The sequence below is a fragment of the Aplidium turbinatum genome, chromosome 10 (genome assembly GCF_918807975.1).
Source record: "Aplidium turbinatum chromosome 10, kaAplTurb1.1, whole genome shotgun sequence".
Lineage (NCBI taxonomy): Eukaryota > Metazoa > Chordata > Ascidiacea > Aplousobranchia > Polyclinidae > Aplidium > Aplidium turbinatum.
In genome coordinates, this window is record NC_137481.1 from 9971642 (window position 1) to 9990555 (window position 18914).

General features: G+C 37.4%; 1 protein-coding gene across 1 annotated transcript; it reads left to right on the top strand.

Annotated features, from left to right (window-relative positions):
* The first annotated feature begins 10709 nt into the window (after positions 1-10709).
* Positions 10710-18598, top strand: LOC145778645 (uncharacterized). Its single transcript, XM_082590179.1, has 4 exons — positions 10710-10847; positions 11468-11721; positions 12081-12255; positions 16876-18598. Exons 2-4 carry the CDS (start codon positions 11531-11533, stop codon positions 18301-18303), a joined length of 1794 nt encoding a protein of 597 aa, XP_082446305.1. The 5' UTR covers positions 10710-10847; positions 11468-11530; the 3' UTR covers positions 18304-18598.
* Positions 18599-18914: the final 316 nt, after the last annotated feature.

Genomic DNA, 18914 nt, shown 5'->3' on the forward strand with positions numbered 1-18914 from the left:
TTGGTTTGAATCTTTATCGTCGGACTGACAAAGCTTTGATAGATTATTTCTTGTAGTTTAGCATACTTATAGGCTCTCAACGCAGGGCTGGTTACCGAGATTGACAGAGTGACGTTTCCGATTGTTAAAGTGTTGTTGGCGGGGGAATTATTCCATTCATTAGGTGCCGCGACTTAGCCATTGACATTAAAAAATAAACAAAGAACATCTGCTGTTGGTCTGAATCCATTATCCCCAAATAGAGAAAACCGAGGATAACGATTCAAACCAGCAACCAAGATCATAGGCGTAGCCAGGGGGGGGGGGGGGGGCGAAAGGGGCCATGGCCCCCCCAAATTTTCAAAGTTTGGATTCCGAAGTTGAACCCTTTGTTGAAAATATAATATAATTTGTATAAATTTATATTGTTTTTCAAGACATCTGGCTATTAACACCCTCCAGGACTTGTTTTAGACACACAGAAAGACACCAATGAGTTTTGCAAATCGTAAATCGCGCAAAGTTTACGCGATTTACGCTTCTTTTAACTAATCTGTGGAAGCAACTTCAGGATCGCTTACTCTGTTGGGTTTTTTTGTAGTTTTTGTGTAGCTAAGTTTTTTTGTGTTCTCTAATTTTAGCCGCAATTTTTGCCCGTTTGTGTGTAACAGCTACCTTTAATAAGTTAATAGCTGTTTATCTGTCTATAAATTTCATACAAATATTCCCTGAAAGTGTTTCCAGAAAGCGCTATAATCCATTATTTGAGTGTAATTTTGCAAAAATTTTCCGGGGAGCATGCCCCCGGACCCCCCCCTAGTATACGCGTGCCTTCGGCACGCTCTAACCCCCCATCAGCTTTATTGCTTCTCTTTCTTAACCCACCAGGAAACGCCACTGCAGATGTCTTAAATTAAACACTTTGTCGTTCTCTTCAATTCATCAAATATTTGGCCCCCCCCCAAATTTTTTTTTCTGGCTACGCCACTGACCAAGATCAAGCCAATAACCATCTGTGATTGTGTGCTAGAATGGGCTACAGCGTTGGCCAAAGTTGTCAACCTGTAGATTTTACAGTCATTAAATTTCTATACAAGCATTGAATGTTTTTGAATTGTTTAACATCACAAAAAATTCCAATCAAAGTATAACATAACTTAAGACTTGGCAGCATCATTTTCCATGGACGCAATGACCTGAAATCTAAAATATTAGGCTATGACAGTGCAGCTGGCGCCTGGCGGAGAAGCCCGAAAAAATGTAGTCCTGCAGGAATTAGTCTTGGTTACATTTAATTTTTACATTGACACGCAAAGTCCTTGCAATGGGCTATAGTTTATATACTATCCATTCCACACCCATGCTTGGCTATTCTTCACCGTGCGTCTTCAAAAAATAATCTAAAATATACCTGTTTTTTTTAGTTTGCATCTTTATCCTCGGACTGACAAAGCCTTGGTAGGTTATTCTTAGTAATTTCGCATACTTGTAGAGGCTTTCGACGGAGGGCCGGTTACCGAGATTGAAAGAGTGATGTTTCCGATTGTTGAAGTGTTGTTGCCGGTGGATTATTCCATCCATTAGGTGCCGCTGAATGGAGAGCAGTCATTAGAATGCTTGCTCAAGCGCACACCCCGAGAGTCAAAACAGCGCCGCTTGATCTTGAAGCTTCTTCGTCCACGAAGTCGCGCGCTAACCAACTAAGCTATCAGGAGGGGGACTAACCACGTTTAACCTCGAGACATACCACAAAATGCTCTCAGCTTATTTCAGAAACAGGCGACTAAAAGTCAGCAAAACCAAATAAACAGGGTTGGAAGCTTTTAATTACTTAAGCTAAGCTACCTAACAAGTCAAGCGTGAGTTAAATGTTAAAACAAAATCAAGGTTTTCTATCCTTCTGCTTCTTTCCGGAGTAAAAATATCTTGGTGGAATACTAAAGATATCTTTCTGGCTGAGATATACGAAGGCAATTGTTTGGTGTTACTAGGCAACAAATGTCATCTCGTGTTGCATTACTGACAAGCTTGTTCCAGCTTGGGAGCAGAAACTGACAAACAGGGTAGGTTTTTCAAAGAAATTCATTGTAGTTTAATCAATAACACAAAAGCTACTAAATTATTCATGGCATGTAGAAAAGTCAGAGTTTTTTGTTCTATAAGCCTTGTCACTCGAAAGATATTTTCGAAGCAAACACACTTTCAAAAGTCTAGAATATTATTTATGTAGCTTCAGTCGTACTTGTTGCTTCAAATCATGGCTATGCTTCAAATGAATTGCAATGTCTGAAATGGATGATTATATTGATTAATCATGTTGTCAAATACCAATATAAGTCGATTTTCGTTTATTTGACATTGTTGAACGCAAAATATCCGATTGATTTGAAAACAATCTTATCAACAGAAATGTTGCAAGCCAGATACCACAAGGCGAGTGTTTTTACTTTTTAGGCTCTTACCACCAATCGAAAAACTTTGAAAGGCTTTCACGAGTATTTTAAATTTGCATGAAAGTTAACAAGTAATGGTGGGTTGGTTTGTGTCTTTTCTCTCTGGTTCTAATAGGCCTCCGTTCGATGCTCGGTCGTGCAATTTCAAAAACTTCAAAAGTGGTATCAATTCTGCCCTGTGTGGGCAAACAATGAAAATAAATCGGACTAAGAATATGGTTAAATCGTCCATGCGATCAAAGATTATAAAATTGCAGTCGCTGAAAAGCTTCAAGAGGTTTTAATCGACAATGTATTGATTATGTCATGATTACCAAGACCTTTCTTTACTTTGGAGATCAAGGCTCATCAGTTTCCAATATTGAACTTTAATTTGATATATATTCAAAAGTTGAGGGGTTCCACAATTCTTTTATTTATGTTTTTATGTGACCAGGCGAGCTACAAATAGAAACCAGTCGAAGAGTACTTTTTGAGAGCAACGCCTTTTGCACTTTTTCTTTATGCATATTTAAGATATTAAAAGATTTCTCTACTCTCTAAAATTATGTTTTTGGCAACGTGACTGAGTTCGTATACGCTTTGATATCTACAAAATTATACAGTAAAAAAGCTATTTTACTTTTCTGCAGTAACTATGCCTTTATGCATTTACATCTTGACACAGAGTAGAAAATTCATTCATCCATTGATTTACTTGGAGGAACATCCCTCCGTATATTACTCATGCTGATCTGATTCTTACGTCTGCAGAGGTTGAATCAATGTAAAAACGAGTAAACGACTGATGCGCTGTCTGAGATATCGTTAAAATTGGACGAAACGCTTTCATCATCATTTGTATTTAGTTGTTATTGTAACTTTGTCGCCAAGGGTGGAGTTGTAATCTAGCTGGCAAAATCAGTCTTAGTTACATCGATTTAACGTCTGCAGACAAGCAGTGTTAGCAGGAAATTCGAACTAAATTGTAACCTTGTCATAGCTTTAAATTGTCTCCAATTTAACACTTTTCTCAATTATTTTTTTTATAACCCTGATTTTATCAGAAAAAATTTGAAAAGTTGACCACACAGGAGAAAATTATACTAAACCTGCTCGTTTTTCAGATTTTATTTCGTGACAAACTGTTTAATTCTTTCAAGTATTAAAATCAGTAGAGTAAAATCAGTTACAGTCGAGTAAGTAGGCTACACAAAATGGCTCGCTAAACAATAATATTCAATATAGATTTAATCCCATGCGGCTTGTGGACTTGTAGAGGTCGTTCAATTGTCGAATTTCTTTGCGGGCAACATTTTTCGCAACTCGGACCACAGGAGTAGGCTAATGTTTGTAACACGTACATATAATTTTTCTAAAGTAATGTTGCATTAAACCGTAGACGTAGTTTTGAAAAGGATTTGAAGATCAGAAAAGTTCATGTATAAGTTACAAAGTAATGAATGACTTTCATTAAGCTTTATGGTCGTCAAACGTTGCAGTTGAAGATTTCGGTTAAATGGACTGCAAGGCAAGAAAACCAGCAAAGAAGGACTCTTTAGAAAATATCTGAGTGTCGTCGCAAAATGTCTCGGGCATTTAACAAATGCCGCAAATTTTACGCATTTTTGCATTCCTTTGTGCTGGGTTGCGTTTATCTGAGCTATCGGATTGCAGCCTACGAAATACCGTATGGCAGGCAAAGATTACATTAAATGGGCGGCATATTGAGTGCAATCGATTACTCGAGGATGTATTGATTCGGTGAACACTTTTGTCGCACACCAACGCAGATTGCAGCGTGAGAAATCATATCAAAAACATTCGAAACTAAAGCACACCATTCATATCAAACGTCATGCTGAGTTGCAACGGTCTGGCGTGGACTGGAATGAAGTGGTTTATAAACTTTGACTTCATGCGTTTCTGTGGTCCGGATCTCACTTTATTGTGTTTGAAATTTTGAATATTTTTCAAAATTTTGAAACATTCCCTCTCCTTTAGAAAACTCTTCCAATATTATTGTTTTGAACAGCTTTGATGATTAAGTTATAAAAGGAAATTAATCATAATAGCAAAATTAGTTTTTTGTTTTGTGAAAAATCCTATCACAATCTGACTTATGATAATTATACAGTATATCTTTTCAAATTAGATGCAAGATCTTCGAATCAAAATTTACAAGCGTCAAATTCAATTTTTTGAGAGTAATCAAATCACAAACAAATTGAATAACTTTTTTTACTGTATCTTAAACTTTCTTGCTACCACAGACAACTTTCAAGAATCACTTTGCAATTGGTCAACACAAAACCAAAGGCTGTCGTTTGATACCATTGGAGTGTCTAGAAATGCCTAATACCTATCCATTATTCATTGTAGGTTGTCAGTCCTTGCTTTTTAGCTACAAAGTGCACGCTTTTGCAACATTGACTCACTGTAAAAAAACATCTCTTTCGGCAAACGTGAATTATGCTGGATCGACAGCCTTATCCAATTTCAATAAATGAAGAAAAACGTTTGAAATAAATCTCCCATACTTTTTAAAAGATAAATCGATCGTGTTTGTTTATCTTTTGCTCACGTACGACTTTGGTTTTTCTAATGACAAAGTTTTTGTTTAGTCATTCTGATGTACAAGGTTGACTGGACCTATTTAGAGTTAAAATCACTTGAGGCAGATAAGAGAAGTCCGTTTTTAAATGTTTCTTTTGTAAAAAGCACTGCTCCTGTCATCGAATATTTATTTGTAATTTGGTGTCATCCAATTAAAAGGTCATACAATATTTTCCCAAACATAGGCAAACGACCGAAAAGTTACGCGTATCAAACTAATAGTTTTCTCCGCTTGATCTGCTTCGAACAAAGCGAGAGGCTACGAAAGGTCGATATTGAAAAAAAAAAGAATAAGTCATGAGGCCGAAAGAGAGTCAAGAAGGTCGATCGATATCAGAAACAGCAAAATCAATCAGTAGCTTGAGCAGTATCTTGCATTCTTTCTTCAAAACCGGCACTGAAAAGCTACCATTGAACAGAAGTCCAATACCACTAAGACATTTTCAATTTGCGCTATTTTTGATCAGTACAGTATCGGTTTTATAACAGGGCCCCGAAGACGTCAAGGTTACGCAAAGTACAATGTTGATTATCTACTCATGTTTCACAATAGAAACGAAAACACAGCAGTTTAGACGTGTGGCTTGATTAACAAAGGAGTTGGCATGAAAGTGTTAATGTATGAAGCTAAAACAACTAGAAGTAATAATTTTTGTCAGAAAAACTTGCTTTTTGAAATAGCCTACCACGAGAAAGATGTATTTTTTTATGGATGCATGGTTTGATTGCAGAGAACTCAGAATAGGATTTCTAAATAGCAGCTTTTCCCAAGTGGCGGGTGAGGTTAGTGTTAGGGTAAGAATCATTATTGTGAAATGTAATTTTGTGGCAAAATAAGTTTCCTGATTAGGTCTTAGGAAAAGCTTTTCCATTCATGCCACATTTCGCCTAATTCTCTATTGTTATACCATGCTCGGCTACTTGCAAAAAAGTAGAAAAAATTCTTTGGTTGTCTTAAATCCATGTTGCTTTCGCTTAACGATGTATTACACTGTGAACGAAATGTGAAGATGAAAAATGACAACTACTTTTCAAACTGGGTGGAGTAAAATACTTCCCTCGTACTAAGTTTATTACGGTATTTTAATGTCGGCTGCAATGCAGAACTGCATTTATTTTACTAAAAACGCTTGTGTTGAAACTAATTTCTTGTACCGTAGTAGCAAAACAATCAAAATTTACATTTTATTTTAGTCTTATGATTGAATTGTTCTTTTGTATGAAAAAATATTCACTCTCTCTGTTCTGACACTTGTGAGCATCTGTAGATTGAAATACCTTTAGAATTCAACATTCAGTGTTCAGCTTAAGAAAGTCGTATGATAGATCAAGGAAGCTATTCCCAACAGATGCAATGCATGAATATACCGAGTCATTGATTCTCACTCAATCACTTTCTAACATATAGATCAGGGGTGGGGAACCTGCGGCCCGCGGGCCGAATGCGGCCCGCGTAACTGTTCTATGTGGCCCGCGTCAAAATTTCGTAAAAAAATTTTTTTTTTTCTTTTGCAAAAGTGAAATCATTTGAAGCTAAATTACCTGTGGAAAGTACAACTTGAAAACAATAACACCGCACATTTTCCTACCTTGCAAGAGCAAAAGCTTTCTACAACAGCCAAATATAGGCTACCCATTGCCTATGTATGTGTCAATCTTATGGAGACATTTAATGCAAGATTTTTGGACATAAAGAGTAAAGAAATGGAGTTAGATATTTTTGCCTCTCCTTTCAATGTGGTTGCAACTGATGTTCCTAGTAACTTCCAACATGAAATAGTAGAGCTCCAGAGTGACGGTACGCTGAAAGCGATGTACCAAAACATTCCAATGCTCAACTTTTATCAACGCTACATAAATGCTGATGATTTTCCAGTCATGCGGAAACATGCTTTGAAATATGTGTCTCTGTTTGGAAGCACCTACCGTTGCGAGCAGTTTTTTTTCCAAATTGAATCTAACAAAAAGTCGGCTTCGCTCCAGACTGACTGATAAAAACGTGGAGATGTAGTTAAGAGTTGCAACATCTTCCGTGTCAGCAGACATCACACGACTCACCAAAAATAAAAACTTTCAGCCATCCCACTAGCTGTGAAAGTGAAATAAATCATTGTCTACTTCCCTGCATTTTTTATCTGTAAATAAAATTTCGAAATTTTAGTGGCCCGCCTGTGTTATTTCTCATTTTATGTGGCCCGCAATACTAAAAAGGTTCCCCACCCCTGATATAGATAAACGACTAATATTTATAATGTTTTTAACTGTATCGTTTTAAATGCGCACAGCTGTGTTTGCACATGGACACGCGCCAAATGTCTAAACATAGTTGACCACAAAGAAAAGGTGAGAGCCGCGTAAGAAAGAACAAGTTGTAAATTCACATTCATGACCCGTATCTGCCTCACACGTGGCCAGACATACATAAGAGGTTATGCTGAGGAAATTGGCGCTCAATCATAAAGTTATTGCTATTGTTTGCGCTTGAATTTTAGTTGGTCAGCAGCGATGAAAAGGTGTGTGGAACCAGTAGCGCACCCAGCATGGGGCTAAGGGGGCTCAAGCCCCCCCCAAACTCGCCACAAAAAATATAGTTTTTGTATGTTCCCTATGCAGGCTAGGCTATAACTTTTGCTTACAGGTTAGATACGAATAAGACACAACAATACAACAGGCCCGAGCTTTATAACAATATATTTTACATAATTACCGTACAAATAGTTTTAACAGTCGGACGTTTTCGGCTTAATTTTAAGCCCTAATCAAGAATCAGAAAATAATTAATAAATGCAATAAATTTCAACTTCTTGAATTTAAATTTAGCATACATTAGGAAAAGGCAACTACATAAATAACTACAAAAACATGTGCACCACAGGGAACGTGATATATCAAGTAAATGTTGAGGAGAATGGACGCGCCTCCAGCAAATAATTGTTTGTTTAAATTTGGGTTGTAGCGTATAGCGTTAACAGTGCTTCCTGAATTTTGGTGTCAAATTGGGATTTTCCTTTGCGTAAAATTAGAAATAAGTCAGCAGAGAATTTTTGATCTGTGCAAAAAGAACACTCCATGATATGGTCTTTGATGGCACCTTTCTTTAACTCCCTAAAGCTCAGATGCTCCCGTACTCTCGTGGTCAAATGTCTGGTGGACAACTGGACATACCGATGTACCATAGCGTCATACGTCAATGCCGAATCACACGGACCCGATGTTTTGTAAATAGGAAAAACGTCCACATCAAATTTACTGTTTACAAAATTAGTGTTTTGTTTCAAACTGTTTTTGTGCTAGTTGTTGGTTTCCCACTTATCTGTGTTGGCAAACGGAAAGCTAATTTTATCTTGTCATAGGCCTAGATGATGAAAAGTCGAGATCTATAGAAGATTGCGAGAGTGGACGTAGGGATGAGAGTGTTGATGGTTCTAATAGCGTGGGGTTCACTAGGCCAACTTCTAATCTGATTTGAGAGAACGAATCCTGATGTATCGGCAAACCTGTGGGTAGTGGGCCGTGAGTGCCTTTAAATATTAATCAAAGGGATGGGCACAGTGCCGGTCTTAGGGTATTTCGGGCCCTGTGCGGAATATACTTTGCTGGCCCCAATGACAATGATCCAATTCAGTAGCGAAGCTAGATATTTTGAAAAAGGAGGGGGGTGGTCTTACGCACGGTCGGCGGGCGTATCCTGACGGTGTCATCGCCGAAGACCACCCTGTGGCGGGGGGTCTGGGGGTCTTCCCCTAGAAAATTTTGAAAAATTACTTTGAATTTGGGGCATTCTGAGAGCATGTTCAACAAAAATTTGGATATGAATATTACTGTAAAATGGTGCTGTTCGGTGGCATCGCAAAAGGATAAGATCATGCTTTCCTCAGCATTTTTCGGAAATATAAAGCTATGTCTCTATGTTGATTTGGATGCAACCTATTTCGTCCCTTAAAAAATTCTTACCCCGATTCCGTACCCTGAAATCGGAGTAACAAAATCAAATTTCGACTTAATTCGTCCCTTGAAAAGATCAAGAGAAGTTTTGAAATGTTTGCGGCAACTCCGATCAGCGACTTCGGCTCTGTTGTTTTTTTCTCGATCTTTTCAGGATACGAAATGTTCAGGGGATGAAATAGGTTGCACCCGTTGAGTCTCTATGTTTTCTTGTTGTTAATTCCTTTGTTGAATTCATTTTTTGAACTTTTCCATTGGAAATAACAAAATTACTGCATTTTCTGAGTAGATTGCGGGCCCCCTAATTTGCGGACCCTGTGCGATCGCACGGTTTGCACACCCCAAAGACCGGCACTGATGGGCATTGGCTTACTGTCACTATTATCGCAAATCACTCGGCCGACATTTCTGAATTAGCCCCCCCCTAAATTTTTTTCTGGGTGCGCTACTGTGTGGAACTGCTGAGCCATAGAGTTGCTGAATTGTATTTCAAATAAACAGGCAATTATAGGTTTATTATGGACTTGTCCACAGTCCCAAACGAAAGTGTTGAGTAGCCTAAAACGAAAATGTTACATGTATAAACGTAAAAATGATTATCAAAATATTTGTCTCACGCTCTTCCCGTTAGTACAGTGAAAGGGGTAAATGTTTTGCACGTCAACCAAGAAAATTTTAAGCAGACTTTATAAATTATTTATTTAACTTCTATAATTACTTTAGTCTCGAGAACTCAAGTGACAAACTTTAAATATCAAGCATTTGGTTCACCATTTCGGAAACCGTTGTATTGTTACATGATCTAGCACACCTGTCTTTTGTCTAAATGCATTGTGTGAGTGCTTACTCACAAACAAGCTTGCCACTGCAAGTTTGAATTGTACCCCTGTCGCATTTTTTGTCTCTAAAATTGGAAAAACATTTTTTTTCTTGATGGTTCAGCGTTTAAATAATATCTCTGAAGCAAAAATGACTACTGTATATTGCGATAATGACTAATTTTTGCTTGAAATTTTGACACTGTTTGATCCTTTGAATGTGGTGAATACTTCAAGTCGGATTGAGAATAAACTAAGAGTAGGCTTATCAAAGTTAGTTCGAAGCTCCAACTTTAGGTTACAAATAAGCTTGTTTACAACAGTCATTTGGCTTGGATAGTAGAAGAATATCTTGGTTTTGCGATGATACTTTTCTCATTTCGCCAACAACGTCGGAAAATTGTGTTGATTTATTTCTCAGTTCACTGAGCAAAAGTTGTTAATTGAAATGTGATAACTTGGTGTTTGGTAGGTGGTTTACTTTGAAAGCATTTTTTTTTGCGTAGCTGTTGCATACCACTTTCAAAAGCGAACGCCTGGTTGCTTTTGCGTTGATTCCATGCTACTTGTAAATTTTGCATAAAAAGTTTCTTTGGTGTCTGTAGAATCCTCAGATGCTATTTCATTTTCTTAATTAGGTTACTCTCATGTTGTTACTACTGTGGTTCCTCAGTGTGCAGTTGTTTGTCAGACAGAAGCCAGTGGTTGTAGAATAGCCTACATAGTAAATTCAGTCGTCATGTAGAAAACGCTTCAGTTGGGATTTACTTAATAGTAAGGCAAGCAATAAAGTGTGCTATGGATTAATATATTCACATTGACAGAATTTTTTGTGTTTACAAAAGCTTGTTTTTTAATCTTGTTCTACATGTTTATTTCTAACTTTACAGACATAAGTCGCTAAGATCAACGCTTTCAGTCTAACCTGACGATTGAGGAAACTGCCTACTTTTTATTTGTTTGTTCCTTGTAAATTACGCCGCGATAGCTTCTTTGCCACTGTTTACACTTCAGATTTAATTTGCTGAAGCTTATCTGAAGACAAAATTCTTTTCAAGTAAGTGAGAGCATTTTATCTTTTTTTGTGAAAACGTTGCATAGATTGGACGTTTCTGAATGTTTGAAGTGAAGTCAACCTGGGAAGTTCTCTCTGTGTGATTTCAATGATGACGTCAAACATAAATGACATAGCAAATGTTTTATAACTTTTCTCTCTTGCCTCAGTTCTTAGCAATAAATATTTCGGTGATGTGTTTCTGCGCTTTCTTCATCACAAGGTGTATCGACGTCATGAGTCAAAAATGACTAAAGTAAGGAATGTCACAACGCGTTTGTCCGTTGGTTTGTCTCAAAGCAGTTTATAATTTTGTTAAAATTTAAGCCACTTATCACCAATGAATGATAAGAAGTCCATTCACGGTGCTCATTTGTAAAAAAGCTTTGCTTATTTTTCCAAGAGTAATACCACAAACAAGATGAGTAATTGCCATGGCAGCTAATATTATTTTACTAAGCGGTTGTCATTGCAACATTTTGCAAAGTAGGCTATCCTGCTGCTGCTTCGGTACAATCATTATTGTTTTTGTGGTCTGATTTTGCCAGTTGAACCTCGTCGACTTAAAAAGATTACTGTCAATATCAACGAAATTATGACAAAATTTATTTTATATTTTGCAGCCATCAATCTTCCATAATCGTGCATTCCAAGAACGCTGCAATACAGTAGCCTACTTTCAGCATATGAAAATGTTCAAAATGACAAATGATCGTATTTCGGCTGAATATTTTGCTTATTCGCCTTTTGACACTGCTGTGGTAGATGAAGGCACAAAGATTACAGCTGTCACTATGGTAGCTGTTTTGTGCCTTATCTTGACTACTGGGCTGATTGGCCATTGCTGTGTACTCGGATTTATTTCCTGCAGCAGAAGGTAAGATGGTAAGATGTAAAACAATAGTTGTAAAAACCACTTCTGCTAGTGGCAGTTTTGACAAGGCACTTGTGTAGATTTGAGACTGATTTAATGAGCAACTGTTGATGTTTTTTTTTTTTATCAAGAACGCCGCACGAAAGCCTCGGTTTATCTTTGCGTCTGTCTTGTTTGGTCTAATTGGCTAGTTTGGTAATGCACCGCGCATCGTAAGCATTAATCATTTAGAAAAAGAATATTTTTCATCATTACTGCTTGAAAACTCCTCTTAGGCTCGACTTAGCAAAAACCCACATTTTAAGATGACCATATTTGCAATCTTTTTGCCAAGAGCTTGTAACTTTTAAAATTCTTTTTAGTCGAACCAATTCGTCTTGCTTTTCGGCATACGTCATCATCGGCAATCTCAGCGCAGCTCATATCTTATATTTGGTCACGTGTTTACCGGCCAATGCGTATAATTCCATAATGGATCTTGTGACATCGGAGTGGTTATTTGGAGATACAACTTGCCGCCTGGTTTCCTTCTTGCAAGTAAGCAAACTAAGCATGTTTGTTTGCATTTTTGCAAAATACCAAGTTTGATCAGTGTGGATACAGACTTTATTATTTGGCGATTTGAGTTGGTTTTCAAAAATAATTTTCATAAAATGTTAAATATTAAAGTATCGACTTTTTGAAAAAGTTTGCCGCTTTTTCGATAGCAAAGGTTTTGCGTTTCCTGCTAGGTTTAATGTTATTACATCGGTGCATTGCATATTGCACACAAGTGGATATTCTTAACGCCTGACAAACTGAAGAAAATGTTCTCGGCAAGAAGTTGCGAGATTGATGTTCCAGATGTCATGCTTTGCCCATGAAATCTTTACCCGCTGTGAGGTTTCTTAGGTCTTGGTCATGAAATTTCACAACTTTTGAATCTGGTTGATGTATTCCCAGCCAACAAATTATTATACACATAATTAACCTCATGAGCAGCTTTGTAAAATACGCCGTTCTTTGGGAATACAATTGAGTTGCCAGTCATAATTAAGTTACTCATCAGCTATTCTAATATAGGTAGGGCTACCATATGTCCTCTTTTAGGAAGATTTGTCCTCTTTTTTCATAAAAAATGAATTGTCCTCCGAGGACACTTAAAAATGCTCTAATGTCCTCTTTTTTGCATTGCTATCATTTTCAACAAGGTTTTATTTTTATGTGACCTTGATGAAAGCTAAATAAGGCTAAGCAAGATACCAAAAAGGAAAAGTATGTTTTGTGTGAGCTGTAGCAGAAGTAGGCTATCGTTGTTAAGGAAAAGTGTTTATTGACTTTGAGGTTGACAATACATTGCTTGCTGTGGATATGGTGGATGGATAGGCTACATTTTACTTCTGTAGCAAACGAAGACAGTGTTGCTCGATGACCACGTCAGATTCATTTTAATCGTTCGACTCTTGTGTTGCCTATTTGGATGAATAGACCACTAATTTCATTTTTCGAATTCACATTCTTTGATTGGATGCTTATGCTGTCTTACACCAAAGAATAGGATAAATGCTTTTTAGCGGTGTGTGGAAGTTACTGTCAGAGAAAAATGTTGGCAGTGATGATGTTAAACTGTTCGATCTATACCAAAGCTAGTGCAAGTCTTAAACCTGATAGTTAGCTTGCATTAGCTTTGTTTAAATGATGGCACATTAGAAAAGGAACAGAATAGTTCAAACATTACAGAACTATAGATTTTTTTAAATGAATTGTTAAAAATGGAGCAATTCTTCATCTACAATAAACTATGGCTCAAAATGCAAAACGAATATTTTCTGTGGAGAAAATCAAATAAACAGCAAAATGTTCATTGACTGAATCTGACAAATAAATATGTTATGTTTTCATCTAAGATGTAAAAATTGTTTAAACGTAAAAATCCACTGGCATTTTACTTGCTTACTAAACATGTCCTCTTTTTGGGTGATGAAAATATGGTAGGCCTAAATATAGGCCACTTCACGCTTGTTTTATATTTTCATCTGGAGTTTAGTTGGCATTTTGTTGCTTTATAACCTTTCATTAACGTTTATCAGAAATTAAACCACTTTTTGTAAAGTGAAGTTTTGTTTTTCATTTTAAATTGTCTCTCTGAAAACTGCTAAGGGTCACAATATTCTGGAAACCAATCCCTTTGTTCGGATAGCTCTCAAAAAATTGGGTTTGTTGACACGTCGCGTAGGGTAGAAAGCGTTGTGTTGTCTACCCAACCCAACGAAACTTAATCGCTTGATTCAATCCTACTCTCATGCTGATTGGTCGCTTGAACACGCCCTTGTATGTAGCAGACGTCAGAACACCAAATTAGAAACATTTTCTCAATGCAATCGAATTACAAAACTGCCCTGAACTGATGTTACAACATGACTTCTAGTTAAAGACACAAACGTGTACAGCAACGTCATTTTGTGCAACAAAAAAAACTTCTATTAAATGGTTTTATTGAAACGAGAACGTTTTTTTTTAAACTTTTCTACTGAGTTCTAATAGCTCATCCCACCGACTAGGCAACCCAATCAAATTTTAATGAAACGTATATAATACAATAATACATCATAGAACAACAATAATGTGAAAACCTACGTTATTTTTTCAAGCCTGTTTTTTGTTTGAGCTTTTACCAGCAGTTGGCAGCTGCAAGAATGATGATGAAAATATAAAAATGATTATGATTTAACCATCTGTTGTAAAAACAGATCAGCATTTTTATCATTTTTGCTTTATTGGAAGTGACAAATTCATCTTATTGCATTATATACATTTTAATAGAACCAGCACTGCTAGCACTTGTTTGTAAATACAAAGATGCAATCAATTTAATAAAATTATAAACCAGCCTTCCTGGACCAGTCTCGTTAGATCATATGAGTGCATTTAAGAGACAGTGGACTTGCTACCTCATGGGTTTATTACAAGCAGATGGCTTATGGGTGTTTGCCTGTTGCAATGTATTGTAGCTTTTCCTGGAGATTAATTGAAAATTAAGCGTTTGTATTGTTTGCTGGCTACGAAAGGACCATTATTATGAACCTGCCATCAATATTTTGGCCTGCAAGATTTTAAGAAACATCTGCTTTTCAACCAAGTTTGATAAGTTTTTTTCAGCTGACATGTTTTTCATGAGCTTTCATCATGATGTCTTTTTGAAAACTTGTGAACCTGTTCGAAAAAGACATTCATCAATGATGAAATTTAGTGGTCTCACATGCGTAATGCATAAGTTCTAAATTTCTGATACACCTGTGGTCTGTTACATACTTTCGGTTTTGTCACGCATGACATGAGCTCAAGAATTGCTGTTAGGCACAGCTTAAATTTTCTGTGGGTCTCATTAAATTATTCTTTTTCACTTGAGCTCTAAAAATTTAAAGAAAAATAAACAAATTAAAATTTTTGAAATGCGTCTGCTGAACACAAACATATCTGCTTTTCTAAATTTATAAACTGGCAAAGACGGGATTCCACGACTGCCGAAGCAAAACAAGTTACAGCTTTTATCCAGATGTGAAAAAAACAGCTCTATTGTTTGTTCAGGGTAAATAGGGTCATTTAATGACTCAACCATACTGCAGTAAACTCTTTGCATTGTGCCAGCCATTCACAAACAGGAAGTTTTAAAGGACTTCCAATGTGAACCAGCTTGCACTGGTGATGTCACTGTTTAGTGCAATATAATCAATTTGCTTTTGACATTGATCCATAATGAATAGATCATGTAAACTGACACCGTATGATAATATCAGACATCTCTGGGGTCTTATTCGTTTAAACAATCTCCAGGGAAAATCTGAGTTTGTATGGCAACATTGTTACGCAACCTGTTGTGTTGTTTACTTGCTTAAAGTGCGGTTGTACGAGTGGGGTGCGTGGTCATTCAGAGATCTGAGAATTGCTTGGACATATTCGTTATCTCACCTAGCAAACCATTCCTTGTTTTTGATTTATTCAACGTCTTGAAAAATCAATACCCTAAAAAAAATTAAAACGCAACTTTTTTTTGTCAAAGTTGATTTCTGAAGCCCCAGCTTAGACACAAATAAGTTGCATAATTTATGTCACAGGAGAGTAAATCTGTTACGTATTTCTAAATGTGTTTTTTGGCTTCTTGACCACAATTCAGACCGCAAAATACGTCATTTTTACATGAATTCAACGTCTGTCGACGTCTGCAGACGTTGAATCCATGTAAAAATGACGGATTTGCTTTCTGGAAGCCTTGCGGAGACTGGGCTTCTTCATTCATCACTGCAATCGACAAAACGTGAATTGTCTGAGACAAATAAGGCAAAGAGCGATCAGCTTCTGGCTCCTAGATATTTTCGCTTAGAGTTGCCCTTTTCGGCCAATAGTCACTACTACTGGAAACGCTTTTCAGTGAAACGCACATAACATCATCATGGTAACTCGTTTTGAAGCAACACTGATCGTAAAACATGTGGTGTTCTATCAGCCATGACATCTTAATTTTAGAAATTGTATTTTGAGTTCAGGTCTCATAAAACTGTTTGAATTTTAAAAGGTATGTTTCATGTTTAAATGAAAAACTTTTGAGTCATATGATCAGAAACCTCTTACGAAATATAAAAAGAAACAGCAGTTTCTGGAAACATCATGACAGATAAAACTGTAAAAAAGCACCCAGCTAGCAAAATTCCTCGTTTTTATCACAATGATCGAACGTCTGTAGACTGTGAATTAACGTCACAGTAAAGATTTTGCTGGCTATGCATTTTATACAGAAAAAACGCAGGTTTGAGGAAGGCAACTCCTGTGTATCTCGGACAAGCCATTTTGGTCTTGCAATTGAGCACATTTATCAAACCATGGTGCGATAAATAAAAACAAAATGTGCACTAAAGGCAAAGCCCAACCTGAACCAGACATGTTGTGTGAGGAGGGGAGGTTGTTTTTATGTCTTGTTTTGATAAACGAATTTAAAACAAAACAAACCTACTGTATTTTATTTTGAAACTTTTTGTTATGATTCCGAAATCAAAACAAGGAATTTTTCGTCGAAGGCAAGCGAGATATTTTTTGCACAGTTCTATTAGCCAAAACAAAAGTTATAGGTTATTTAGGAGTAGTTTGTAATTGTTTATCTTACTTTTGCTACGTTCCTTTCAGATGTTTTTTCTTGGAGTGACCACACTGAGCTTCTTCGCACTTGCCATTGATCGCTTCCGGAGTGCTGGCCATGTTGACAAGGGCTATGAGATAGCAAGAGATTCAACCGGCAGTGGAATATGTAAAATGCTGGTCTTGTGGGTCGGAGCGCTTGTTTTGGCGCTACCGGAACTTCTATTGCGTGAAGTTTCTAATGTGGTTGTTTTTGCGTTGCAACCAGAAGACACCGCCAGTTCATCTGGCAAAAACATTTTTATGTTTGATGATACTTCTGAGCTTCCCGAAGGCATCCGTCTTCTCAATAAAGAAGAATATGGAACGTACAGAGGTATACTTTTGCAGCAAAGATTTAACCGGCCTTCGGAACTGGAAAGACCAGATGCAGCATGGTTTGAAGACTCCGACAAATTAAATCAAATACTAAAGTTTAACAGTACTGATAACTTATATGTTCGATACCAGGCTTGCATTAATGGTATCGACTCTTGGAAAGATACCTTACCTAACGCTATATATGTGCTTATACAAAACTATTACAACTTTCGACACTGGTGGTTGTTAAGTTTCTATTTTTGCCTTCCGGTGTTTTTTGCATTACTTTTTGCTCTGTTGGTGTCTCGTCGTCTAACGATCGCTGTGCAAAACATCAACAACAGCACACAAAGCTGTGCTGGAAGTTATTACTTAACCAGTGGAATAGACGGAGGAACATTGACAAGTCAAAGGGAAATGGACAGGGCTGCGTTGGTGGAAAACACTAATGGCAGAACTGATAGTTTATTGAGCAACCACACTCATGGTAGCGAGGCACCTTACCACCAGCGTGGTCATTCTCTTGATCACAATCTGGGCCAGTCCTCTTATGCTCAATACCAGTCTCGGTTATCTCCGTTATTATCTTGTGAAGATCTACAAGATGCAAGTCCAACCATCGTGGTGTCAAATGGAAGTATCCGAACTATCGGTTCTCCTCGACAGCTTGGAGAAATGTCTCCTCAGTCTCCTGTATCGCCATCATTAGCCTGCGCTTCTGGAGTGTCCGTGTTATCTTTGGCCATGTCAAACACGGCGGGTAACGGAGGTGGGACCATTGGAACTGCGTCTCTCCCACCACACGGTCATCGACGAAGCATCAAACGCAGCAGTCGAGCGGCAAAACAAACGCTAGGAAATGCTTACCGAGAGCGTGCGTTGAATTCTGTTTTAGTGACATTTGTTTTGGGGTTTACGCTCACACAACTGCCGTTACGCGTTGCCTCTATATTACAAACAGAAACGTCTTTGATGTCTCTTTTAGATGACCACTACGTGGCTCTGATTAACGCCCTATGTGTGTATTTTTCTATGCTCACTTATATCGTTAATCCAATCGCATTTTTTTTATGCTTCAAGCCGTATCGGAGATTTTTGGGCGATTGTTGTTGTTAGCCATGTTACGGAGTTACAGTAAATGCATTCATTGTAACGTACATATCATTGTTATGTCACGATTGTTTTGTACGTGATACACACATTCTTATCCTAAACCAGTGGTTCTTAACCAGGGTTCGATCGAATCCCTGGGGTTTGACGAAGCTGTTTCAGGGGTTCGGCGCGAACGTCCTCTGAAACATTAACACATGGCTTACTGAAACTGAATGGTATATCAGAGAATATTTTTGGAAAATATTGTTCAGCCGAAACTTGATTGCGGCATACAGAATGGTAAATAAACTCCAAAACTGACGGGATTAGTTTCATGTTGCATTTGTCTTTAGTGGTAGATAAGTAATGCAATTCATTTGATCAGTTGTTTCATGAAATATCTGTTCTCAAACTGAAAAGTCTTCAAGTTTGACCCTGGCAGTTTCTTATACTTGTTTGTTGGTTGGTTTAAATCTTTATCTTCGGAATGACAAAGCCTTTGGTAGGTTATCCCTGATAATTTCACATTCTTGTAGAGTAGAGGCTTTGAGTCTCTGCTCCAGGCTCGGTTACCGAGATTAGATTGACAGAGTGAAGTTTTCGATTGTCGAAGTGTTTTTGTCTGTTAATTATTC